Consider the following 22,124-nt stretch of genomic DNA (forward strand, 5'->3'; position numbering starts at 1 on the left):
AGGTATTATTTTTTATGGCTATTTAGCCTATTTTAGTAGTATATTCCTTAGATAGTAGGTATATTCTTTTCATGTAAGACTACTTTTTTATTTCATAGAAATATTCCCAATACTAACAAAATTTCAGCTAATGTGTTTTCTTATCAAAGGGTGGACATCGTGTTATTCTTCCAACTGTGATACAAAGGCCCATGCATGCTTAGTGAGAAATAGATATTTTATCTTTCCAAATAGTTTAATCAACAACACGAAACTTTTTAAGATAAATAAGAAGTAATTATTATAGCTGTTTTGATTTCTTGAAAAATAGGCCATGGTCCTTTTTTATTTCAAGAGATAATAAGTTATGTAAAAACGTTTCTTTAAGAAAGGTAAAGGAAAATTTTCTCTTTTGTGTTCATTCATTTTTCGATTAATGTACTTTTCAATTTAGTTAAAAAAGTTACAGTCGCTAGAGGCCTAGTATAGCATTGGCCACAGAGCAGCATTCCTTTACCCAAGCCATCTCATAGAATTATCTTCTCTGAACGGCGTAGTGTGGGTCTTTGAATGGAATTTCCATGAAGTCTTACACTGAAAATATAATTATCGCTCATGTGCTGTTAAAAGTTTCGTTTGTTCTTACGAGAAAGTAGAGGATTCGTCGTCGTAAGTGTGCATATATTATTGAGCAATGCACATAATTTCATAACTACATACGTTTTACGAATCATTACTGGGATGGCATAGTGGCGGCGTTTATAATGCGTATCAGCTGTTTATGGTATTATCATTCGTTGGTGAACAACGTTTCTTTTATAAATGTTATCAATTCAGCCAATTTGTTAAAAAGAAGACCTAACAAATTTAGGGACAACAGTTTCGAATATTTTATTTTGTTTTTAATTATTTTATTGCAATCAACAGTATCGTATCCTGACATGTTCCGTTTTAAAAACATTTACATTTGCGATGCTAATAATAAAATACATTTAAAAATGTGCTGAATTGCTGGTTTTTTTTTTTAATTTTTTCATTTACAACTGATTTTCTTCACATAAGAGTTTGAAATTAGATTTAATGAATACATTTCTGAAGGAATCGAGTGCCACATCATATTCAGTTAGTTACTGTGTCGTACGGCTTCATATTTTACTTTTGCACTTATGCAAGTAGTAAGGTGACTTATAAGCAACTTTTATTTTCAACTGTATTTTAGCAAGTAATTTCCATAATTAAGAAGCATTTATGCATTACTTATTAAAATATAGTAGTATAAACACACACCGTGAAACATCTGCTTCTTATTCACTGAACTAGATATTACCGTTGCAGCATTTATGAGGTATCAGATTTTGATAGATGCAAGATCAAATGGAAATATATTTCATCATCTTATATTCTATTAAGTTATCCGCATAGTTCTTGTTGAGTATGCTTATTCAGTAACAGTAAATTGCTATAAAATCATTTTTAAAACAAGAAATTCTAATGTTTTTAATGTTTTAACAAAGATATTGTTGAACAGGTCTCTCTGCAGTGTAAAGACTCATTGTGGGAGTTCCCACTAACATTATTCATATACCCATCATATCCCTCTCCCTCCCCAATACATGCAAAATCTCAGAGGTTTGAAGGAATAATCATAAGTTTGTGAGTGGCACAAACTTATGATTATTCATCACACAATACCTGTCATACCCCTCCTTAAATTGATTCACTGATGAAGCACCGACAACCACTCCAGGCCATCCGTTTACTGCCTTTGTAGCAAAAAATCTAAACGTTATGTTTTTTTCTAATTGCAATAATTACTGTTCTGTGCTGCCTCACAGGAGGATAACTTCTCTCACTCTCTCCTCCACCACCATGTACTGATCAATTTCTCATTTATTCATTTTATAAAATCCTTAATCATCTTGAATGTATCATTATTATTATTATTATTATTTTGACACCTCCAGGGAGTCCAAAGACTCATCGAGGGAGAGCGTGCCGACAGCATCGAACGATTTTCCCCCTTCCAACTACTAACCGCGCTCAAACTTACTTAACTGAGCCATTAGTAGCAGAGGCTCTACCAATCGACCAACCTTATATTGCTTCTTCATTTATCAGCCAAATTTTTTTGAACTCACATCTTCAGTCTGCCCTCATGTGGAACATTCTGTGATCCTGAAACCATCTTAGTCAATTGCCTCTGAATCCTTTCACATACCTTCACACCCCAATGAAACCCAGGTGACTAAATTTGAGCACGGCAGTCTAGATGTGGATCTATCAGAACCTTATAAACAAGAATGATACTTCTTTTTCCCTATTAGTTAGCATATTTTTGATCATACAGAAGTGATTTGTGCTGTTTTGCAATCTGATCTAAACTTCAGTTTCCTATCAACCATAACTCACAGATCCATGGTCTCATTAATTTCAACAGCAACACCCTATCAGTAGAACACAGATTGAAACTTCTTTAATCCAAAGTGGATGACCGTACATTTTGTCACATTAAAAAAAAAAATAATAATAAAAAAAAATATTTTTTAATAAATATTTTTATTTATAATATTTATAAAATATTATATTTATATTTTATAAAAGGATATATATATATATATATATCATTTTGCCCACAATGTTAGCTTGCAGGATTGCTACATTACTTTTATTTAGTACTTGATCAAGCGATTTTTTTAAAGTGATCTGTAAGCACCAGACACACACACACATATAATAATTATTGCTTTCAGCACAATTTTAATTTACAAAATTTATGTACATTCTTGTTTCTCTAGAATATAATAAAGTTGCTTTTCAGTAACAGTCAGTTCTCTTAAAATCTCAATATCAGTTTTTCTGTAAGTACAACAAATATAAACACATTTCTCTGTGCTTTTTTAAAATTTTTTTTTTTTAAACGTGATTTCCTCTTACAAAAGGTCATAAACATATAGTGCATTTGGTTCTGTGGTAGGTTAAGGATTTTTCTGTTTTTATTAATTCATATTCTTTGTATTTATTTTATTTTATGTTTACATAATTTGGAAATCCTACTCTAAATATCAAACATGGATCTTTTTCAAGCACTTCACACTTTCAATAAGTGAAGCAGTAGTCTTATAGTGGGAATAAAATTCATATCCTGCCTAGGACAATCCCAAACACATCCAAACTCACATTGGGATTTGAGCCTGTTGTTCTAGAACATATTTGCTAACCACTTGGGCAGTCAGGCTGGTTAGCCAAGGGTTACCCTTTACAGTATTTTTTGCCAATTTTTAAAAATTATTTGAATAGAAATGTCATTATAAAGGTAATGCATATTCTTAATGATATGAAATGGAAATGTTATTTTCTGTATCCAGATGACTAAAGTGGCCACATAAGAATGAATTAAAATATCAAAAAACTGTCATTAACAGTCAAGTTTTATTGACTAGTTTAAATTCAAATGATGATAGAAAGTTTTAATTGCAATTATATTGACAAGTTTATTTTGCAGATTTCATGAAATAAGGAATTAAGATAGAAGTCAGTAATGCTTGCAGAAAGAAATATATTTTGAAAACGCTGTACCATAGCATATATTGAGAGTTAAAATGATATAGAAGTAAAAATTCATAAATGGAGTAATTAACAAGAAATGTGAAAAAATAAAATAAAAATTGGAAGAAGTGCTAGAAGTAAAGAAATGAGCATTGTCAAGAAGAATATGAAGTGTGAAATGATGAATATGGTCAAGAAATGGCAATTAAAGTTATTTCGTGGCACCTTTATGAAGTTTCAGGAACCATTGTGGGAGACTATATACTTAATATAGTCGTTTTATTCCCCACAATCCAGTCAACTGCTTTATGCCTTTAAATGCATTTTTTCTCCTAATCATGTCTTCTCAGATTGATTTTTGTGTTTTACATTAGAAGAAAATTTGGAGTTTCTGGAAGAAATATCACCTCTGCATTGCTATATTTAGTTGAAAATTGCTGTTATTAATTCTTCGCTGTGGGATCCAAACTCGAGTCTTTTTCATTATGGGGGATACTTGTTGCATTACCTGCACCATGGAAGTACTGGTACGAGAAGAGACACTGGCATAATACTAAAATGACTCCTAGGAAGTTCTTTTATCATGTAGTGGTAATTAGGAGAACAAGAAATGTGATTATAAGATTGGCTTTGGATAATGTAGATAATGGTAAAATGGTAATTAAAAAGACGCAGTCAAACTTTAAAAGGTATGATTTGCCCAGGCAAGAGAAATATATGAGTTGCTCTAAGTAAATGTGCTTCAAACAGAATAGCCAAATGTCCCAGAACAACTACTACTATGATTTGTCATTCAATGCTATGCATCCCTAAAGGAATTATAAAAAATACATCCAGCAGTATCATTATTAAATATTGAATCAATTCTAGAAACATCAACTGTTAGATTCTACCTTTGGAATTTTGGCAAAGCCATTTTACCTTAGATGTTAACCTGTTTACAATTGCCTTAGGTCATCTTATCTGCTCACTCTTGTTCACTGGTGTAACTTTGCATTGGTTGTTATAATATGTGATTGTTATAATAATTATTTTACTTTTAATGTTTCTTTTTATTTTATGTTAATATGCTTTATCTTACAAAATTGTAATTTATTTGTTTTGTATTCTTTTCAACTTGCATAACCAAAATCTTTTTATATTTGTGCAATTTTACAAAACTCAGAATCAGGCTACCTTAATTGCAAGATTCTAATTGTGAAATAAAACATTCTGTAATCAGGACATTAATTGTCATCAGAAGTGGGATATTGTCACATATTTTTGAGAACGTGTTAATGAATTTTGTTATTATTATTACAGATCTTCATGGTGTCAGAGGGCTTATCACAGGAGGTTCACTCTTAATGCCATGATTCCTCCATTCTTTTTCATTCCATTTTTCCTCTATTTTTTTTAAATTCATCCACAGTCCTCACATCTACAACCCATTCTGCTACTGTATTCCAGTCACTCATTGTTCTTTATGCAAAAAACAACAACAAAAAAAAAACTGCTTCTTACATTATCTTTTTGTCCAAGAACATGAGTATCCATTTGGTTTGGTGGCCTGGTTGGCTGAGCATTAGTTTCTGCTTGCCAGCCAACACTGTTCAAGCCCAACTGTTGGCACAGATGTTTTGTATCTTTAAATGATACCACTACCATTGTTTATTGGAGGCTTGTAGTGGCTTGAAAAATTACTAGGTTTGGTTAACTTACCCCTATTCCATCATCACAGACACATTGCAGGATGAAATAAGAGTGAAACTGGTGAGAGCATGTATTGGAAGTGTTTTGCAAGTGAGTGCCAGAACTGTCGAGAGAATAAGATGATGATAACAAGCGAATGTTTGTTGTCGTTAGTAAAGCATAAGAAGTGGGAAAGGGTGCACCCTAGTATGAGTCATAGCAAGATGAAATGGTGGAAAATGAAGAGAATGAGACCAGATGGTAATTACAGAGCATGCTTATGTGGAATCCTTCACCTTTACTGAAAAAAAAAAGTTGCATGGCAGAAATGTTAAAAGAAGGTAGAGGATGTGAGATAAGCAGAGATATAGCAGAGTATGCAAGAGCAAAAGAGAAAGGATAACTGTTGAGTTTTATAAGGGGATTCCATGATAATAGAAATGCTTGAGAAGAGTGTGATAAAAATATTGTTTCCATAGGGTGAAAATTAAGGATGTCAATGATATGTGATAATGTTGCAAGAGAAAAAGAAAAAAAATCGCAAAGATCTGATTATTTTGGTCAGTACTAATGATCTAGCAGGTGATAAGAGAGGATGTGAAAGAATTGCTGATACAAGCAAATAAGAGTGATAGAGCAAAGATAGTGAGTGCTGTCTCAGTATTTTAGAGGCAAGCTAAGAAGAAGGGCTGTGATTATTTTGGTGGGTACTAATGATCTAGTAGGTGACAAGTGTTGTATGTGAAAGAGTTGTTGGTATAAGCAAATAAAGGGGGAGAGTAAAGATTCTGATTCTGCTGCTATGATATGATAGAGACAAGCTGAGAAGAAGAGCTATGATTTTGGATGACTCACTGTGCAGGTTGTGCAAGAGGAATGATGTGGAGTGCGTTTGATGGATAAAAGGACATATATAAAGTTGATGGTTTGCATTTGAATGAATTTGGAGTGTGGTATCTTGAGAAAGTATTGTTCAGGGAGAGTTGGAAGTGCAGAGTCAGGGAAACTAAGTGTTTAGGGTGATGCAGATAAGTGAGTACAGGCATCCTAGAGTTAAGTGTGAGATTGATCACATGATGCTGAATGTGGCTCCCCCATGTTTTTAACTTTAGTGGGATAATCAATAATCAACACAAGGTATAATGGAGGTTGTTGGATGAGGGGGGGGGGGTTGGGTATTGCAGTTTATGTATACCAATGCCAGAAACATCTAGAAGAAGGCAGAAAAATTCTTGTTATTGGTTAGTTCAACTTTGCAAAAGTTATAGGCATTAGTGAGACTAGGAGACCTGGTTAATAGAGGATGATATAGGTATAAAATGCAAGGGGGTATGGTATTTTCAAAGAACACAGAAGGAACGGAATAGAGGAGGTGTTTTGCTAATAGCAGAAGTATTAAAGCCAAAAAAAAGTGTAGAAGTATATCAGGAGGACAATGATGCAAACGGCACATTGAGGCTATCTGGTGCGAGATAGAGGTCAACAGTAAGTAAAATACAGTTAGCAGCGCTTATAGGCCAATGAGCACAAGGGAGAATGTGTATTGCATGCATTGGCAAATTAGCACAGTGAGTGTAGGATGAGTAATTATTATGGGAGACCTCAACAGTCAAGATATAGATTGGAGGGAAATGGAATTAATGCAGCTGTTAGGAGATAATTACTCTAGGCAATATGTGAAGGAAGATATTGAGGTTTGAGACTGCTGAATGTGGTTGTATCATCAGAGAACTTAGTAGTAACCAGTGTAGCCACACTTTCTCTGGTTGGAGAAAGTGGTCATGTGGTCATGACTTGGGATATTGCCAGACATGCAGAATTTTCTGTTGAAGGAACGCATATGTGGAATCACAAAGCAAGTTATGACAAACTGAAGGATCAGCTAAAAGCAGTGACATGGTATAAGAATTTTGATGGGAAAGATATTAGCATTTTGTATAAGAGGTTAAGGGTTGGTATTCAAAGAAAGCCATATCATATTTTATATATATATATATATATATATATACAGTCTCTCAAAAAAATGTGTACACACTTCAGCAAAAGAAAAACCTGTATAAAAATTGTAATACTAAATTTATACAGACATCAAGGGATGAATACAAGTTACTTTTGACGTCTACAATTACACGAGGTGCTCAGAGTGGTTACCATTATCATCCAGACACTTATTATTACGGCAAACTACTGCTTGGGCAATGCTGGCCAAAGTGTCCAGTGGGATTGTTGCGCATGCCATTTCAATTTCTTTCCAAAGGGCCACAAGTGTAGCTGGTTTTCTACGATACACAACATCCTTTAGAGTCCCCCATAGGTAGAAGTCCAAGGGTATTAAATCAGAAGAACATGGGGGAAACTCAACTGCATCTCTTCATCCTATCCATTGTCCCTGCAAACTCATCGAGGTAAGCTCTCACATCTCAGTGGTAGTGTGGTGGTATGCCATCTTGCTGGAAGAGAAATTGATCATTCCCATAAAGTGCATGAATGGCAGATAAAATAGATGTGCGTAGCATGTCTAGGTACACTTGACCAGTAACAGTACCTGCAAAGAAGAATGATCCTATTAAACCCCTAGATGAAAATCCACACCAGACATTGAGCTCTTGTAAATTGACTTCCTTGTCCACATGAACGCCCAGATTTTCTTGAGCCCAGTAAACACAATTATGCCGATTCACTGTTTTCCATTAAGCTTAAATTGTGTTTCTTCAGACCAAACCATCTTCCTCATAAACTCCTTATTCTCATCTATCATGTGAAATCACTCACAATACTGCATTCTTCTTCACAATATCATTGAAATCACTCACAATACTGCACTCTTTGATCAGGATCATCTTCATTCATTGCATGTAATAATCTTGGGATGTAAACTTTCCATTTAGTTGCTTTAAGAATCACCGTATGCTTGCACTGCTAACTCTTGTCTCGTGCACATCTAACATGCAATCCTACAATTAGACAACTACTGTCAACACACAACTTCATCTACTGCCCATCACCACTAATAATAGCATATTTTTTTCTGTAAAAATGTTGAGGAAGCTCCACAACAGAAGTAGCAAATTATAGGCCAATTATTTTCTCAGGAGTGGTAGTTAAGGTATTAGAGAAGTTTGTAAAAGACAGAATTCAGGACTGGGTGGATAGATAAAATACTTTATAGGGAGCAACATAGGTATGTGAAGCGTGGATCTTGTCTTAGTAATTTGCCTCCTTTTTTTTTATAATAAAGCGACACTTAGTTGTATAAAGAAAATGACTACTCAGTGATACTGTTGGACTTTTTTATTATTATTATTATTCGTGACACCTCTAAGGAGTCCAAAGACTCATCATGGGAGGACACCCACTGTACAACTCTCTGTCTCCATCACTATCGAACCTCTACTACCAATCATCAATGGCAGCGCCATCTACTGGCCACTACCACCACAGCTAGTATTTTTTTTTGTCTGTAAGCAAAGGCATTTCACAGCACTTGGAACTCAGTTTCATAAATTGGAGCAAATGGAGATTGATATGAAGCCAGTGATTTGGATAAGAGGGTGGGTGATTGACAGATGTGGGGGGTATGTGGCAGTTAAATCCAGGAGAAGAGGAATTATTCAGTTGCTTGTCGATGATGCAAGGCTAGGATGAGTGATAGTCAATGAAGATGATGTAGAGATTCTGCAGGATGGCTTAAATAGATTGGCAATATGGACAAAGGTAAATGGCTTGTTTAATTTGGCTAAGTGTAAGGCAGTGGGATGAGATCACAAGGTGTACCGCATTGGTGAAACTGAACCACAGGAAATTGATGAAGCCAAGAATTTGGGGATGATTATAAAGGGAGTTGAAGTTCAGAGGAGATATTACAAATGTTGCCAAAAAAGCCCATTAGATTACATTTTTGTTAAAGAAAATACTTAGAATCAAGGATAGGGAGATTATTATTCCCCTTTATAAGGCTTTACTTAGGGCACATCTGGACTACTATGTGCAGGTCTGATCACTTGGATTCCATGGAGATGTAGAAGAGGATCTAGAGCTGACCAAGATTGTGGTCTATAGAATGCTCCCTTTGAGAATAGATTGAAGGTCTGTGGGCTTCAAAACTACTGATGGGGGCAAATAAAATAGGAGCATCATAGGATTGACACTTTCCGTGCGGTTAGCCTAGTCACTTTGCAACCATATGCCTGGGGAAGGAGTGTCCTGGGTTCGATTCCTGTCGTTGATGTGAGGAGCTGAAGGATCTTCCTCAGCCATAGCCAAGTTAGCCAGTCTTGGGCATGGACAGCAGGGTTTTTTTCCACCAGTTTATCTGGGGTTTTTCATCCTACAAGCAGGCAAACCGGCCCCATGAAGACATGGATCTACAGCCATAAATACTTAACTCCCCATGAGGGGGGCTCAACTCAACCCCAATAGGGACGGGGAAGAAAAGGGAGGAAACTCCATACGAATAAATAAATAAATAGGATTGACACTGAAGCTCTTTTTCTGTATGTGCCAGGCAGGGAGCCCCTGGAAATTGAGTGTTATTAGTAAGGATGTTAGGACTAGATATTTTGAACGAGTTGCCAGAGGTGGTTTTGAGTGCTTCATTGGTATGATATAAGCATTGTGTGAACAGTATTTGGAGTGGATTGTTCACTATGAGTCTTTGACTCTAGGTTTTCAGAGAAATATTAATAATAACTGCCTTTGATGGGTGGGAGTAAAAAAAAAAAAAAAAAAAAAAAACCTCTTAACTTCTTTTATCATGACCAGATTTTGCTATTTATCACTCACTTGATCTAATTTCATAACTTATAATCAACATCATTGAATTTTTTTTTCAGTTTTATTTTTTTAAGGCTTTTACAGTACACTTGGTCTCAATCTGCTTATCTCAAATATCACAGCCTTTTTTTTTAATGTAAATCCCACCTGGGAAATGCAAACTTATTACACATTTAGTACTGTAGGTGGCCTAAGGACTAGATGGTGTGAAAAAATTCTGTGTTTGGTCTCTAGAGCAGGATTTCTAAATCATCTTGTCCTTAGACCACCCACAGTACTAAATGTGTGATAGGTTTTAATTTCATAGGTGGGATGGTGATGTCACACTGAGCTATAAAACCTATCTTCAACCTTAAAGGACTTTGACAGATATCAGTGCGTAGCTGAATTTGAACATGCAGTCCTTGTTGTAGATTAAGATTAAATGCCATCTATTTGGCCAACTAGGCCAATAAAGTTAGCAGCCTCTGGCTTTTTTTCCCCTTTTAGATTTCAATACACCACACAAAGTAGTGGCCAGATCTTTACATCGTCCAGATTTTACATGATCAAAGCCTTATATAAGATTACGGTTGCCTACTCGTCTTTACTTGTCAATATCCTTTCACCATAGCAGCAATACTGTGAGTTGTCAGCTGACTAGTTATTATGTTCAAGCATAAAAATATGCATAAATTCACAGAAAGCATACACACTAAAAAAAAAAGGCAAGTCTTATTGGTAATGTTGATAATAGCATTTCAGAATGTTCATGGATCTGTAGGAGAGTCATCCATCTAGTGCAAAAAATATATATAAAATTAATAAAAACAGGAAAAAATCCTTAGCTCACTGATGGTACTATAATTTTACAGTCTTTTCTAGGTGGGATTAAGAAAAAAATGACATTACGTGCAGTGCTAGAAAAATAGGAACTCCATGGGGGACACAGGCAGTTGATAATACTGTTCTTGAAATTAAAAATTTCTTGGTTAAGTAAGGAGTATGCGTTTTTAGAGATCATAGAGAAAGAAAACACAATTATATGTCAAAATAACTAAACAAAATCATTCTCCATGCAAAGAACCTCCTCCTCACTCCCTTACTCACACCCTTCCAGGGATGGCTTCTTTTTCTGCCCTTGTGTCTCTCTATTCAATGAAAACTCTCCTCCACATTAATATACTAATAACTCCTTACGAATTGTCTTGATCGTATCTTCTCTCCTTCTATTCACAGACAATTTGCATTTCCTCAATCTGTCCTTGTATCCCACATTCCATATAGACCTGAAACCGTAGTGAACCTTCTCTGTACTGTTTAATATACCCTCATCTTCTTGAAAACCAGTGACCAAATCTGTGCCCAGTAGTCCATACGCAACCTGATTAAGGTTTTAAGGAAACCTTAACTTCTTTGCTTCCACATTGCCATAATCTGTTGTGATATTCTTACAGTTTTAGCAATGATTCCTTAACTTTAAGTCTCTGTCCACCATCATTCCCAGATCTCTCGTATCTTCTGCCTCCTTCAACATTTCTCCATTAATTGTATAGTCTGCATCCGAACTTTATTTACCAAATTTCAAGACCATTCATTTTGCAACATTATACTGATAGCTCCACTAATTTTCCCACTCACATAATCTGTTGAGCTCTTCCTGCAAGGTCACAGTGTCTGCTCTACTCCTCATAGTTCTTCCAACTTTTTATCATCAGCAGGCAACTACATATATCCAGTTAAGCCGGTTCTAATATCATTAATATTCAAGTTAAACAGTAATAGCCCTAAGACAGGCTCCTGCAGTACTCTTCTAGAGAAATTCTTGTTTTTGGATACCATTCCTCCACATATGATTCACTGAGACCTATCTTCATTCCATCCACCTCTATTCTTTGGAACAATCTCCCCCTTACTGTATTTCCCTATGAGTACAACCTCCCACTCTTTAAGAAACATATCAACAGGCTACATTTTTCTCCTTAATCATTTCCCCACACTGTAGTGTGGGGAAATGATTAAGGATACCTATGATCACAAGACCTATAACACTGTAGTGTTATAGGTCTTGTGACCTTTTATTTGTGAGGTCAATATATATATATATATATACTGGGCCCCCCCCTGGTGCCTACGTTGCTGCCCAACCCCCGAGTTCCGGATTGGTAAGCCGGTAAGACAAAAAAGTTTCAAATTTTGGCTTATCTTTTTATATATATAGAGTAGATATATATAAAAAATACAGCCAATTACTTATCCAGTTCACTAGTTTCTCATCCAATCCCATCCATTTCAGTTTACTTACCAGCTTGTCATGTGGCAATCTATCAAATGTCTTGGAAAAATTCATTGCCTTGTTGTAATACATAAGCAGATTGCTAAAACATGACCTCCTCTAACAAACCCATGCTGACCATCATAGAGAATACTGCTATTATCAACCCACTTTTGAATCCTAGTCCTCACCAACCTCTCTAACACCTTAACTCCAGACACACAAATTGGCCTATAATTTGTAGCTTCAGTCTTATTCCCCCCCCCCTCACTTTGTGAAGTGGAACAATGTTTCTCACCTTCAACTTCTTTTGGACTTGTCCTGTTGCAAGACTCATGTTAAATAGGTGTGACAGCGGTAGCATTAATTCCCTAGAACATCAGTTCTCAACTGGTGGTACGTGTACCCCATCCCCGGGGGGTACGTGCTGGGTCTTTCAGGGTACACGAAAAATAATCAGTAATGGCGGAAAAACGGCTTTAAGACTGTATCTTGCATCTTTTGAGGCACTGAACAAAAGTGTCAGTATTTAAAAACAGTTATTTTAAAAACCAGGGGTACAATTTATAGAAATGGGCTTAAAAGGGGTACACAGGTGGATAAAGGTTGGGAACCACTGCCCTAGAGCATTCTTTTAAGAAACATGGCAATATATTGTCAAGTCCTACTTCCTTACTAATCAAGTTTATTTAATTTCTGATATACCTTCTGCTCGCTCACCATCAATCCCTCTTCTATCATCCCCTCTACACTCCATTGTCTCATGTCATCTTCACAAGGATGAAATACCCTGATAAACTTTTTTGAATACTTCAATTATGAGGGGAGGGGGTCCTGGAAAGTTATAATAAGCACCTAGAACAAAAATGATATTAAAGTAGCTGATATAACCACAAGAAAGAACATGCTAGTAGTAGAGTTATGAAGTTAACTTTATTATTAACATTTGCCCTCCATGGACTCAGAGATTCATCATGGGAGGTACATGCTGCTGACACAATGCTCATCCAATCTTGCCTTAAACTGATTCAATGTGTTTGCACCCACAACACACTCAGGCTATGCATTCCACCCACCAACCATTCTCCATGCAAAGCCTACTCCTCACCTCTGTTCACACCCTCCTTTACAGTTTCCAGCGATGACCTCTTGTGGTAACAATCCTTGACTAACTTATGTCTCAATCATATCCCCCCCCCCCTTCCCCCTATTATCAAGGCTCTGCAACTACATTCTCTCAGTCTGTCCTCATACTCCAAAGACCACTGACCACCTTTGTAAATCTTCTCTGGACCTTTTCCAACATATACTTGTTCACAATGAAAACCATGCGACCAAATCTGAGCATAATAATCCATATAAGGCCTTATACGGTGGTATCATAACCTCTCTATTTCTGTATGTCGGGTCCTCTGTATCATTGCCATTTTCTGATGTGACGTCTTCACAACTTGTGCAGTGTGGCCCCTGAATTTCAGGTCCTTGTCCCGATTACTCCTAGATCTTTCCTCTCCTTTACTTTCTCCACCAAGTGTATACTTTGCATCCCATCATTGCTTACCAAATCTCAAAACCTTATATTATGTTCTTATGTTCCAAACTTATATTCTTATATCCACATATGTTCTTTCAGGTTATATCAGTTGCTTTAATATCATTTTTGTTCTAAGTGTTTATCAGAACTTTCCAGACTCCCCCTGTATGTCTTCTGCATCTCTCACAAATTTGACATTATTATCTAACATCATCCTCCATTTATTCTTTCTTCTACTTACCTACATATTGAAAGAGCTCACTAAGATTTTTTTTGGCTTGATTTGCTAATCTCTGCTCATACTGCACTTTTGCTGTCTTTACCGAGTCATTTTTCTGGCCTTCACTTTATACTCTTCATGCAGCCGATTATTACTGACATTTTTCTCGCGTTACCTCCATAATGCTTTTCATGCTTAATCTCTTCATTCATTCATTCATCCATCTTATTTAGTCTTTTCACTTTTTAAATACACTCAGACATTGCTGCTGTTACATAGCTCTTGAGTCCCGCCTAGTTGGCTGAGTGGTTAGCATATCTGCTCTCCAGCCAAGAGGCTGCTGGTTTGAATCCCACCAAGGGCATAGATGTTTGTGATTGTCCTGCTTACCAATTACTGTATGTACTGCTGTGACCCCTTTCCTGGCACAGTATGACCTTTGATGTCTTTGTGCCATAAAAATCAAATAAAAAAAAAACATAGCTCTTGATTAATGCCCAGGCAGCATCTTTCTCCCTTCCACTCAACTCTTCTTTCCATGCTATAGTTCCTAGTTGTCTCCTAAGCTTTTCATAATCATCAGCCTTGTACTTCCATTTATATATCTCTTCTTCACAGAAGTTCTCTTATTATTGGCAACAACCCAGAGGATCACTTCATGGTCAGTCTTGGCAACTTGACAACAGGATATAAGATTGGACACTCCATTCACAAGCACCTCCTCTGATGATATGACCAGATATCGTACTTATCTTGCACCTAACCCTTAGTATAGAAACAAATCTATTCAGACTATACCAAAAAAAAAACATGATAAAAGTTGGCCATTAAAGCACAGTCCTGTTGCTCTTATCTGAACTCTTGCAGAAATGACAGTCATGTTATGTCATCAATAGTCAATTTTTTCACTACCAGGCAGTTAATCATTCAAATAGTTGTCGCTGGTATGGATTCAGCTACTCATGTTCCGTAGCAAATCTAGTAAACCTAACCCACCTTCAGATATAAACCATGAAAAGGTTTAAAGAAATGTGCAAGTTACTCTTGACATTTTTAGATCATATGATAGTGTCTGATTTATACATCTACTTATCAATCTGCCATTTTGTGATTTGCCTTCTGACTTTTACAGTTGAGTTACCAGTTTCCTCTTAGGTCATTGACTGTATGTCATGGTGATTGGCTTCCTCTCTTCAGATTTCCCTAACCATGCTGAAGTGCCCCAGGGATGAGGACAACTATACTCTTTCTCTGATACATTTGTTTTTATGCGACTCCTACCAGTGCAAGGTAATAAACCTGTAGTACCGTAGTACTGTTGGTGGGTCATGGATTTTGTTTTAATTTTTAAATTAAAAAAATGTGTGTGTACGTGTCACCATGGGCATAGGTGTTTGTGATTTTCTTTAAGTGGGAGATGAATTTCATTATCCAGTGTGAAACCACTGCACCACTTATTGATGTTTTGAAGTAGCTTGAAAAAGTTATTTAGTCTCTAGATGCAGGGTTTTTGGATGTGTTAACAATAAATAAAAATACAAAAAAAAAAAAAAAAAAATACATATATAAAATTGAACAAAAACAGAGAAAAAAAAATCACTGCTCACCAATGGTGAGTAAATATAATATAGGTTTACAAAATAACATTTTGTGGGTGGGGAGCTAAATAAAAAAAAAATATTAAAAAAAAATCAGCTAACAGTTTTTATTCCCTTATAGGGAGTAGGTGAGGCCATTTCAGTCCTATCTAACTTTTGGAGACTGAGTGGGCAGTTCACTCTCCACTGGTAGCCAATCAGAGATAGCTGGCCCAAGGCTATCACTAATTAAGCAGCATGCAGTGAAGAGACGGCTAACAAGCGCTGCCATCTCGTGGTACCTAACCCTAACACTATTTTTAATATCTAAAAATACTACGGTTTCTGCGGTCAATTTTCTTGAGTTTATGGGACAAAAAACCCGAGAGAAAAACCTGCTTGCCTATGTCAGAGATTGACTAACTCGGGAAGTGGTTGAAAAAGGGCTTAGAAAAAGTTCCTCTAGTTGCCGACTAGAATTGAACTCATGACTCTTTCTTTGAGCGGTTTGGCACTGAGGAGTGTAAACACCACTTCCACTGAGCTACACAATGACACACACACACACACTGTTCATCTGTGGGTTAATATCCCATGCCTATCCTGGGATTTGAATCCAAAGCCTCTTATTTGGAGAACGTTTGTTAACCACTCAGCTGACCAAGCCAGTAGTTATTAGGCTTTAACACTGTACATACTGTACATCTGATGACAGATGATCCAGTTCCAGTTATTCATTCAATAGACCTTGTAGCATAGTGTTCAAACATTCCACATTTTCAGATGTTCTATAACCTAATGCCCTAAATGCTCCTTTCCAGTCTGATGAGGATAATGTGAATTCCATTACAAATTATATTTACTGCAGATAGTCTGAATACATTTCAGCTTCATCGTTACTGAGCTAACTTCCCAACTGTTTTTTTTTTTAATTTTATCTGTCTCTGTTTTAAACAAGTTTCCTCAAAACCATGTTCCCTAAGCAATTCAACTTTCAGCTGTTCAAAAAACAGCAACAGGTTTACTTTTCCCTTCTAGCCACTATGTCCACACATCCTGTTGTATTATACCTTTTATTATTATTTTTTTTTTTTTAGGGGAGGGGATGTTGATATGAAGAAATCACATTTTAAAAAATGGTTAAATGGTTTAACAAAGAAAAATGGAAAAAAGTATGTAGGAGGCTTGCAGTCAGAGGCACATATCAATATTTAAATGTGAAAAGGCAATAAGTGGATTATATTTACATTGAAATATGTTGCTATAAAAGTTTTGTAATGGCAACACTGCATAATTCAGAAGACTTGATCATAAGACTGAATCCCAGATGATTCCAGTAGAGTACCCATTGTATCGGTGTATAAAAAAGGGAATTACAACTGAATGCGAGATTTAAAAGTCGCTTAACTCCAAAAAAAAAAAAAAAAAAAAAGTGCCAGCCATAATCTAAAAAAACTAAAAAATTGTCAAAGCTGGAAAACAGATAAAGAACAAGCTGAATTTAGACAAAGTTTCCAAGGATCAGATTTATGTCTTAAGACAAATGGTCAAACAATTCTGGGAATATTATTAATACCCTAAAACCCCATGGAGTCAAAGACTTATCTAGGAGATCTCTTTGTCATATACACAGCTGATCATACCATGCTTTAAACACATTCAACTTCTTTGCAGACACCACACTCTCAGGCAAGGCATTCCAATCATTCACAACTCTTCATGCAAAAAAAACCTGCTTCTCACTCCCTTGTTCACACCCTCCTTATACAGCTTTTAGGGATGACTTCTTGTTCTCACATCATTTTATGGAAAACCTCTTCAACATTGATCCTATAACAACCCCTTACCAACATGTATGTCTCTATCATATCACTCCTCTTCCTCCTATCCACTAGACTCTGTAAATTGTATCTTCTCAACCTTTCCTCATATTCAATCCACAGATCAGAAACTACCTTAGTTATTTGCTTCTGGACTCTTTTTGTCCTTTTAAAGGGGACCAAATCATGTCTGGCCTAATCAGAGCCTTATACAATGGAACAAGAATCTCCTTACTTCTAAAATTATTGTTTTCCACATCATTCCCAGAATTCATTGTGTTGTCCTCACAATGTGTCCTCTAAATTTTAGATCCTTATCCACCATCACCCCAAGATCTATTATTTCCTACACTTCCAACAAAGCGTAAATTCTATATCCCATTTTTGTTTCCCAAAATTTTGAAACCTTACATTTTGCAATATTGAACTGATATCCCTGCTCCTGTGTCCATTCATTCAATCTATTCAAGTCTTGTAAGGCGACAACATCTGCTCTACTCCTAATAGTTCTTCCCAACTTTGCATCATCTGCAAACAACTGAACATACCCATCCAAATCTTCCCTAATATCATCAACATACAGGTTAAACAAAAATGACCCTAAAACAGACCCATGAGGCACACCACTATTGACTTTCTTCTTCTGGGATATTTCTCCCCCATACACAACTTGCTGATACCTATCAGATAGCCAATCTCTGATCCAATGCATTAGTCTAATATCTAATCTAATATCTAATCACTGCTCTAGTTTCATTATCAACTTATCATGTGGTAATCTATCAAAAGCCTTTGCTAAAATCTAAGTATACTACTGTGTATCCATTTCCTTTGCCTAATGAAGCCTTCACCTTATTGTAATAAGGGAGTAGATTGCTAAAACATGATCTCCCTTTAGCAAAATCATGCTGTCCATCAAAGATAATACCATTATTGTCAGCCCAATTCTGGATCCAGGTTCTCACCAACCTGTCCAACACTTTTTTAACCACAACAACTGACATACAGATAGGCTATAATTTGATGCTTGAGTTCTGTCACCTACCTTACGATGTAGCATAATCTTGCCTTCCTTCCACTCCTTTGGAACTTGACCCATTGCAAGACTCATTAAATATGTCAAGGCAGATGCCAACTCCCTGGCACATTCCTACAAAAAACATGTTGATATATCATTTCATATATCATTTTAAGCAAAAGCAGATTATGAAAGACCATTAGCCATGTAGGCTAAAGAGAATCCCAAACAGTTTTTTCGATATGTTGCAAGTAAAAGAAAAAATGTATATGGCAGAATGATTTTAAAGAATGCCGATGGTAGCGAGGCAACCGAATTAGTTGATATAGTTGAATTACTGAGTGAGCACTTTGCAAGAGTATATCATCCAGGTGGTGACATTGCAGGAATGAATGAACCAATAGCTTATATGGGAATTGTGGTGAATGAAGTGGAGGTGAATAGTCTACAAAACCTCAATGTCAATACATCTGTGGGATTGGATGGTATACCAGCTCATGTCGTACATGAATCGGCTAAAGAATTGTCAGTGCCCTTGACCATTTTGTTTAATTTGAGTCTCGGGTCTGGGTTAGTCCCGAGGGGGTGGAAAGAGGGGAAAATAGTTCCACTGCATAAAGCAGGTTCCAAGACTGCTGTTGTAAATTACTGACCGATCAGCATATTAGGAATTGTTGTGAAGGTCTTGGAGAAAATAGTCAAGAGAAAAATACAGGATTGGATAGATGAAAATGCGATACTGTATGGGGGATAGCATGGTTTTGTGAAGGGTAGATGATGCCTCAGTAACTTGCTCACGTTTTTATAACACAGTGATGGCTGAACTGGATAAGAGTAATGGGTTTACAGTGATTCTACTGGACCTTGCTAAGGCCTTTGACAGGATACCACATAGAATTCTAATCCGTAAACTGCAGCATATGGGGATGGATATAGGATTGGTGAGATGAATAGGAAGGTGGTTGATGGAGAGATATCAGAGAGTGGTTTATTCAGGAGTAGAGTTCAAAAGACGGCCTGTGACTAGTGTTGTGCTGCAGGGTTCTGCTCTTGGACCACTACTTTTCAATTTGTTCATTAATAATATAGGAAAGGATCTGAGAGGAAGTGTTCATTTGTTTGCTGATGATGCAAAGTTGGGTAGAGCAATAGTGAGTGCACAGGATGTTAAAATTTTGCAAGATGATTTGGATAGTTTGGAGGACTGGGCTAAGGAGAATGGATGTCAATTTAATGTGGCAAAGTGTAAGGTTATGCATTTTGGGCTGAAAAGATTAGCAGCAGTATATCACATTGGTGGAACCGTACTCCAGGAGTTGACGAGGCCAGGGATTTGGAAGTGTTGGTGGATAGGGAGTTGAAGTTTAGGGGGCACATTGCAAAAGTGGCTAAATCAGCTCATCAAATCACTTGGTTGCTGAAAAATACTTTAACAAGCAGGTTATTGTTTCTCTGTATCGAGCTTTGATAAGACCCCATCTAGGCCATTGTGCCCTTGTGCCCAGATTTGGGTTCCAGGGTGTTTCTTCTTGATGGGGAGGAGGTGGAGAGGATCCAGAGATGAGTGACCAAGATAATATAAGGTCTATGGAATGAACCTTATGAGAATAGGTTGAAGATTTGTGGGTTGGAGAAATTTGTTGATAGGCGGAAAAGGGGTGATATGATTGAGACATTCAAAGGCATTCAAAACATACTGAAGGGTTTCTATAAGATTAATTCAGAAGATATTTTTGAGAATAGGATTGGTGGTGGGAGGATTAGGGTCATACATGGAAGCTGGGCAAGAGTGTGGTTGGCAAGGGTGTTAGAGCTAGGGTTTTTTACTTGGAGAGTGGTGAATGAGTGTAATAAGCTGCCAGAGTCTGTTGTGGGTGCCATGACTGTGAATGAGTTCAAGGTGAGGTGTGATAGATACTGTGTGAATGTCAAATAGTTGTTCTTGATGATGTTAGGGCTTCCCTCAATGAGTCTAAGGTTTAAGTTGCCCATAATAATAATAATATCATCAAGTCCCACAGTCTTATTAACATCAAGTTTGCTCACTTACAGTTAGTCTGTCCTCCTCCTCATTGACTGCTTTCAAACTCTCCACAGTCACATTCACAAGAATGAGAGACCTTTATGAACTGATTATTAAATATCTCAACTGTGTTTTCTGCAGCAGTTTTTATACCATAATCTTCTTTTTTTCTTTTTTTTTTGTTTGCTTGCTACATATCAAAAGAACTCACTATGATTCTTTTTGGCTTCATTAGCTAACTGCTGTTCATACCTCTCTTTAGCTACCCTCACCAATCAAGTCATCAACCCGCCTTGCCTGGTCTTTGTAATCCTCATGGAATTAGTGCCTCCGTAGCACAATTGGAAGAACGATGGTACATTACGCCCTTCGATTGGAATAGGCCTAAGTTCGAATTTCGTCGCGACGGGAGGAATCTTTATCTGGACGATTTCAATGGAAGGTGAGGTAGCCGATCTCATACGGAGGTAGCAGGGTTTTTTCTCCCAGAAACTCGGGTTTTTCATCCTGCATACAGACAAATCGGCCCTTCAGAACACACGCAATTAACAGACAAAAAATACTAGTTGTGGTGGTGGAGGTGGACGGTAGATGGTGTTGATGGAGATGATTCGGTGTAGTGGTTGAGACAGCTGTAGATGTCCTCCCGCGATGAGTCTTCGGACTCCTTGGAGGTATCAGGAATAATAATAATTGGTTATTTCCACTTCTCTTATGCTGCCTCCACAATGCCCTTTTTCTCTGTATTACATGCTTAATCTCTTCATTCATCTATTTCACACCTACCGTATTTAACCTTCCGACCCTTGGAATATGTTTAGACATTGCTTCTACTAGATAGTGTTTGAATATCATTCAAGCTACATTGATCTCCTTTCCAGCCAACTCCTCATTCCATGATACACCCGCATGCTGTCTTATGAGCTTCTCATAATCACCAGCCTTGTAGTTCCACATATACTCTTTCCTCACAGAGGTCCTCACACTGCTGGTAATCACTTCATGGTCACCCTCACCAACTGGAGGGTGATTTGACACCTCATTTATAATAAGCCAGCCAACCAGCTGGCCTGGTTGGATGAGTGGTTAGCATATCCACTCTCCAGCCAAAAGGCTGCAGGTTCGAATTCCGCTATGGGAATGGATGCTTGTGAAAGTACTAGTGTTGGTGGTCGACGGTAGATGGTGTTGGTGTAGATGATTAAGGTAGTTGTGATTGTGGAGTGGTGGAGACAGAGAGAGATAGAGTAGGTGCCCTCCCTCGATGAGTCTTTGGACTCTCTGGAGGTGTTACGCGATAATAATAATAATAATAATATCCTCTGAGATGATCAAATCCAAAATCCTCAATCCTTGTGTGCTCTCTGTTACGCTGTCTGAGGTAGTTGTGCCTGAAAAACTCGAGAAATTCATTTTCGTTACTTTCAGTTGCTATCTCATCATTCCAGTCTGTATTGCCATAATTGAAATTGCCCATAATTGATCCCCTTTTCTTATTTGCTTGGCTAATTTGATTATACATTTCATGGTCATTACCATCCATATTACCAGGTCTATAACATCTAAGTATTTCATTATTTTCACCTCTATCTCACACCATACTGCCTCAAAACAATTAGCAGTATTTCTCTCTTGCATCTCTACCTTGTATGGACATAACCCTTTCTCTATTATCAATAGTACTCCCCCTCCCTTTTCCTAACAAAACA

The 22,124-nt window shown here is 36.9% G+C and overlaps 1 protein-coding gene across 5 annotated transcripts in view; it reads left to right on the top strand.

Annotated features, from left to right (window-relative positions):
• Positions 1–483: 483 nt before the first annotated feature.
• LOC150094267 (DDB1- and CUL4-associated factor 6-like) overlaps positions 484–22,124 on the top strand; it is a 422,923-nt gene continuing 401,282 nt past the window's right edge. For 2 of the 5 annotated variants that reach the window (XM_090411916.1, XM_090411917.1), the window contains exon 1: positions 15,231–15,267. In XM_090411916.1, the coding sequence (XP_090268042.1) occupies positions 15,246–15,267 (22 nt within the window). In that variant the 5' untranslated portion in view covers positions 15,231–15,245. Of the gene's footprint in view, positions 764–1,307; positions 1,325–15,230; positions 15,268–22,124 lie in introns of those variants that run through there. The other 3 variants (XM_090411919.1, XM_090411918.1, XM_090411920.1) reach the window with 3 other exon arrangements.

This window comes from Typopeltis vanoorti, chromosome 22, assembly GCF_054136105.1.
Source record: "Typopeltis vanoorti isolate ZY-2024b chromosome 22, IOZ_Tvanoo_1.0, whole genome shotgun sequence".
Taxonomy (NCBI): domain Eukaryota; kingdom Metazoa; phylum Arthropoda; class Arachnida; order Uropygi; family Thelyphonidae; genus Typopeltis; species Typopeltis vanoorti.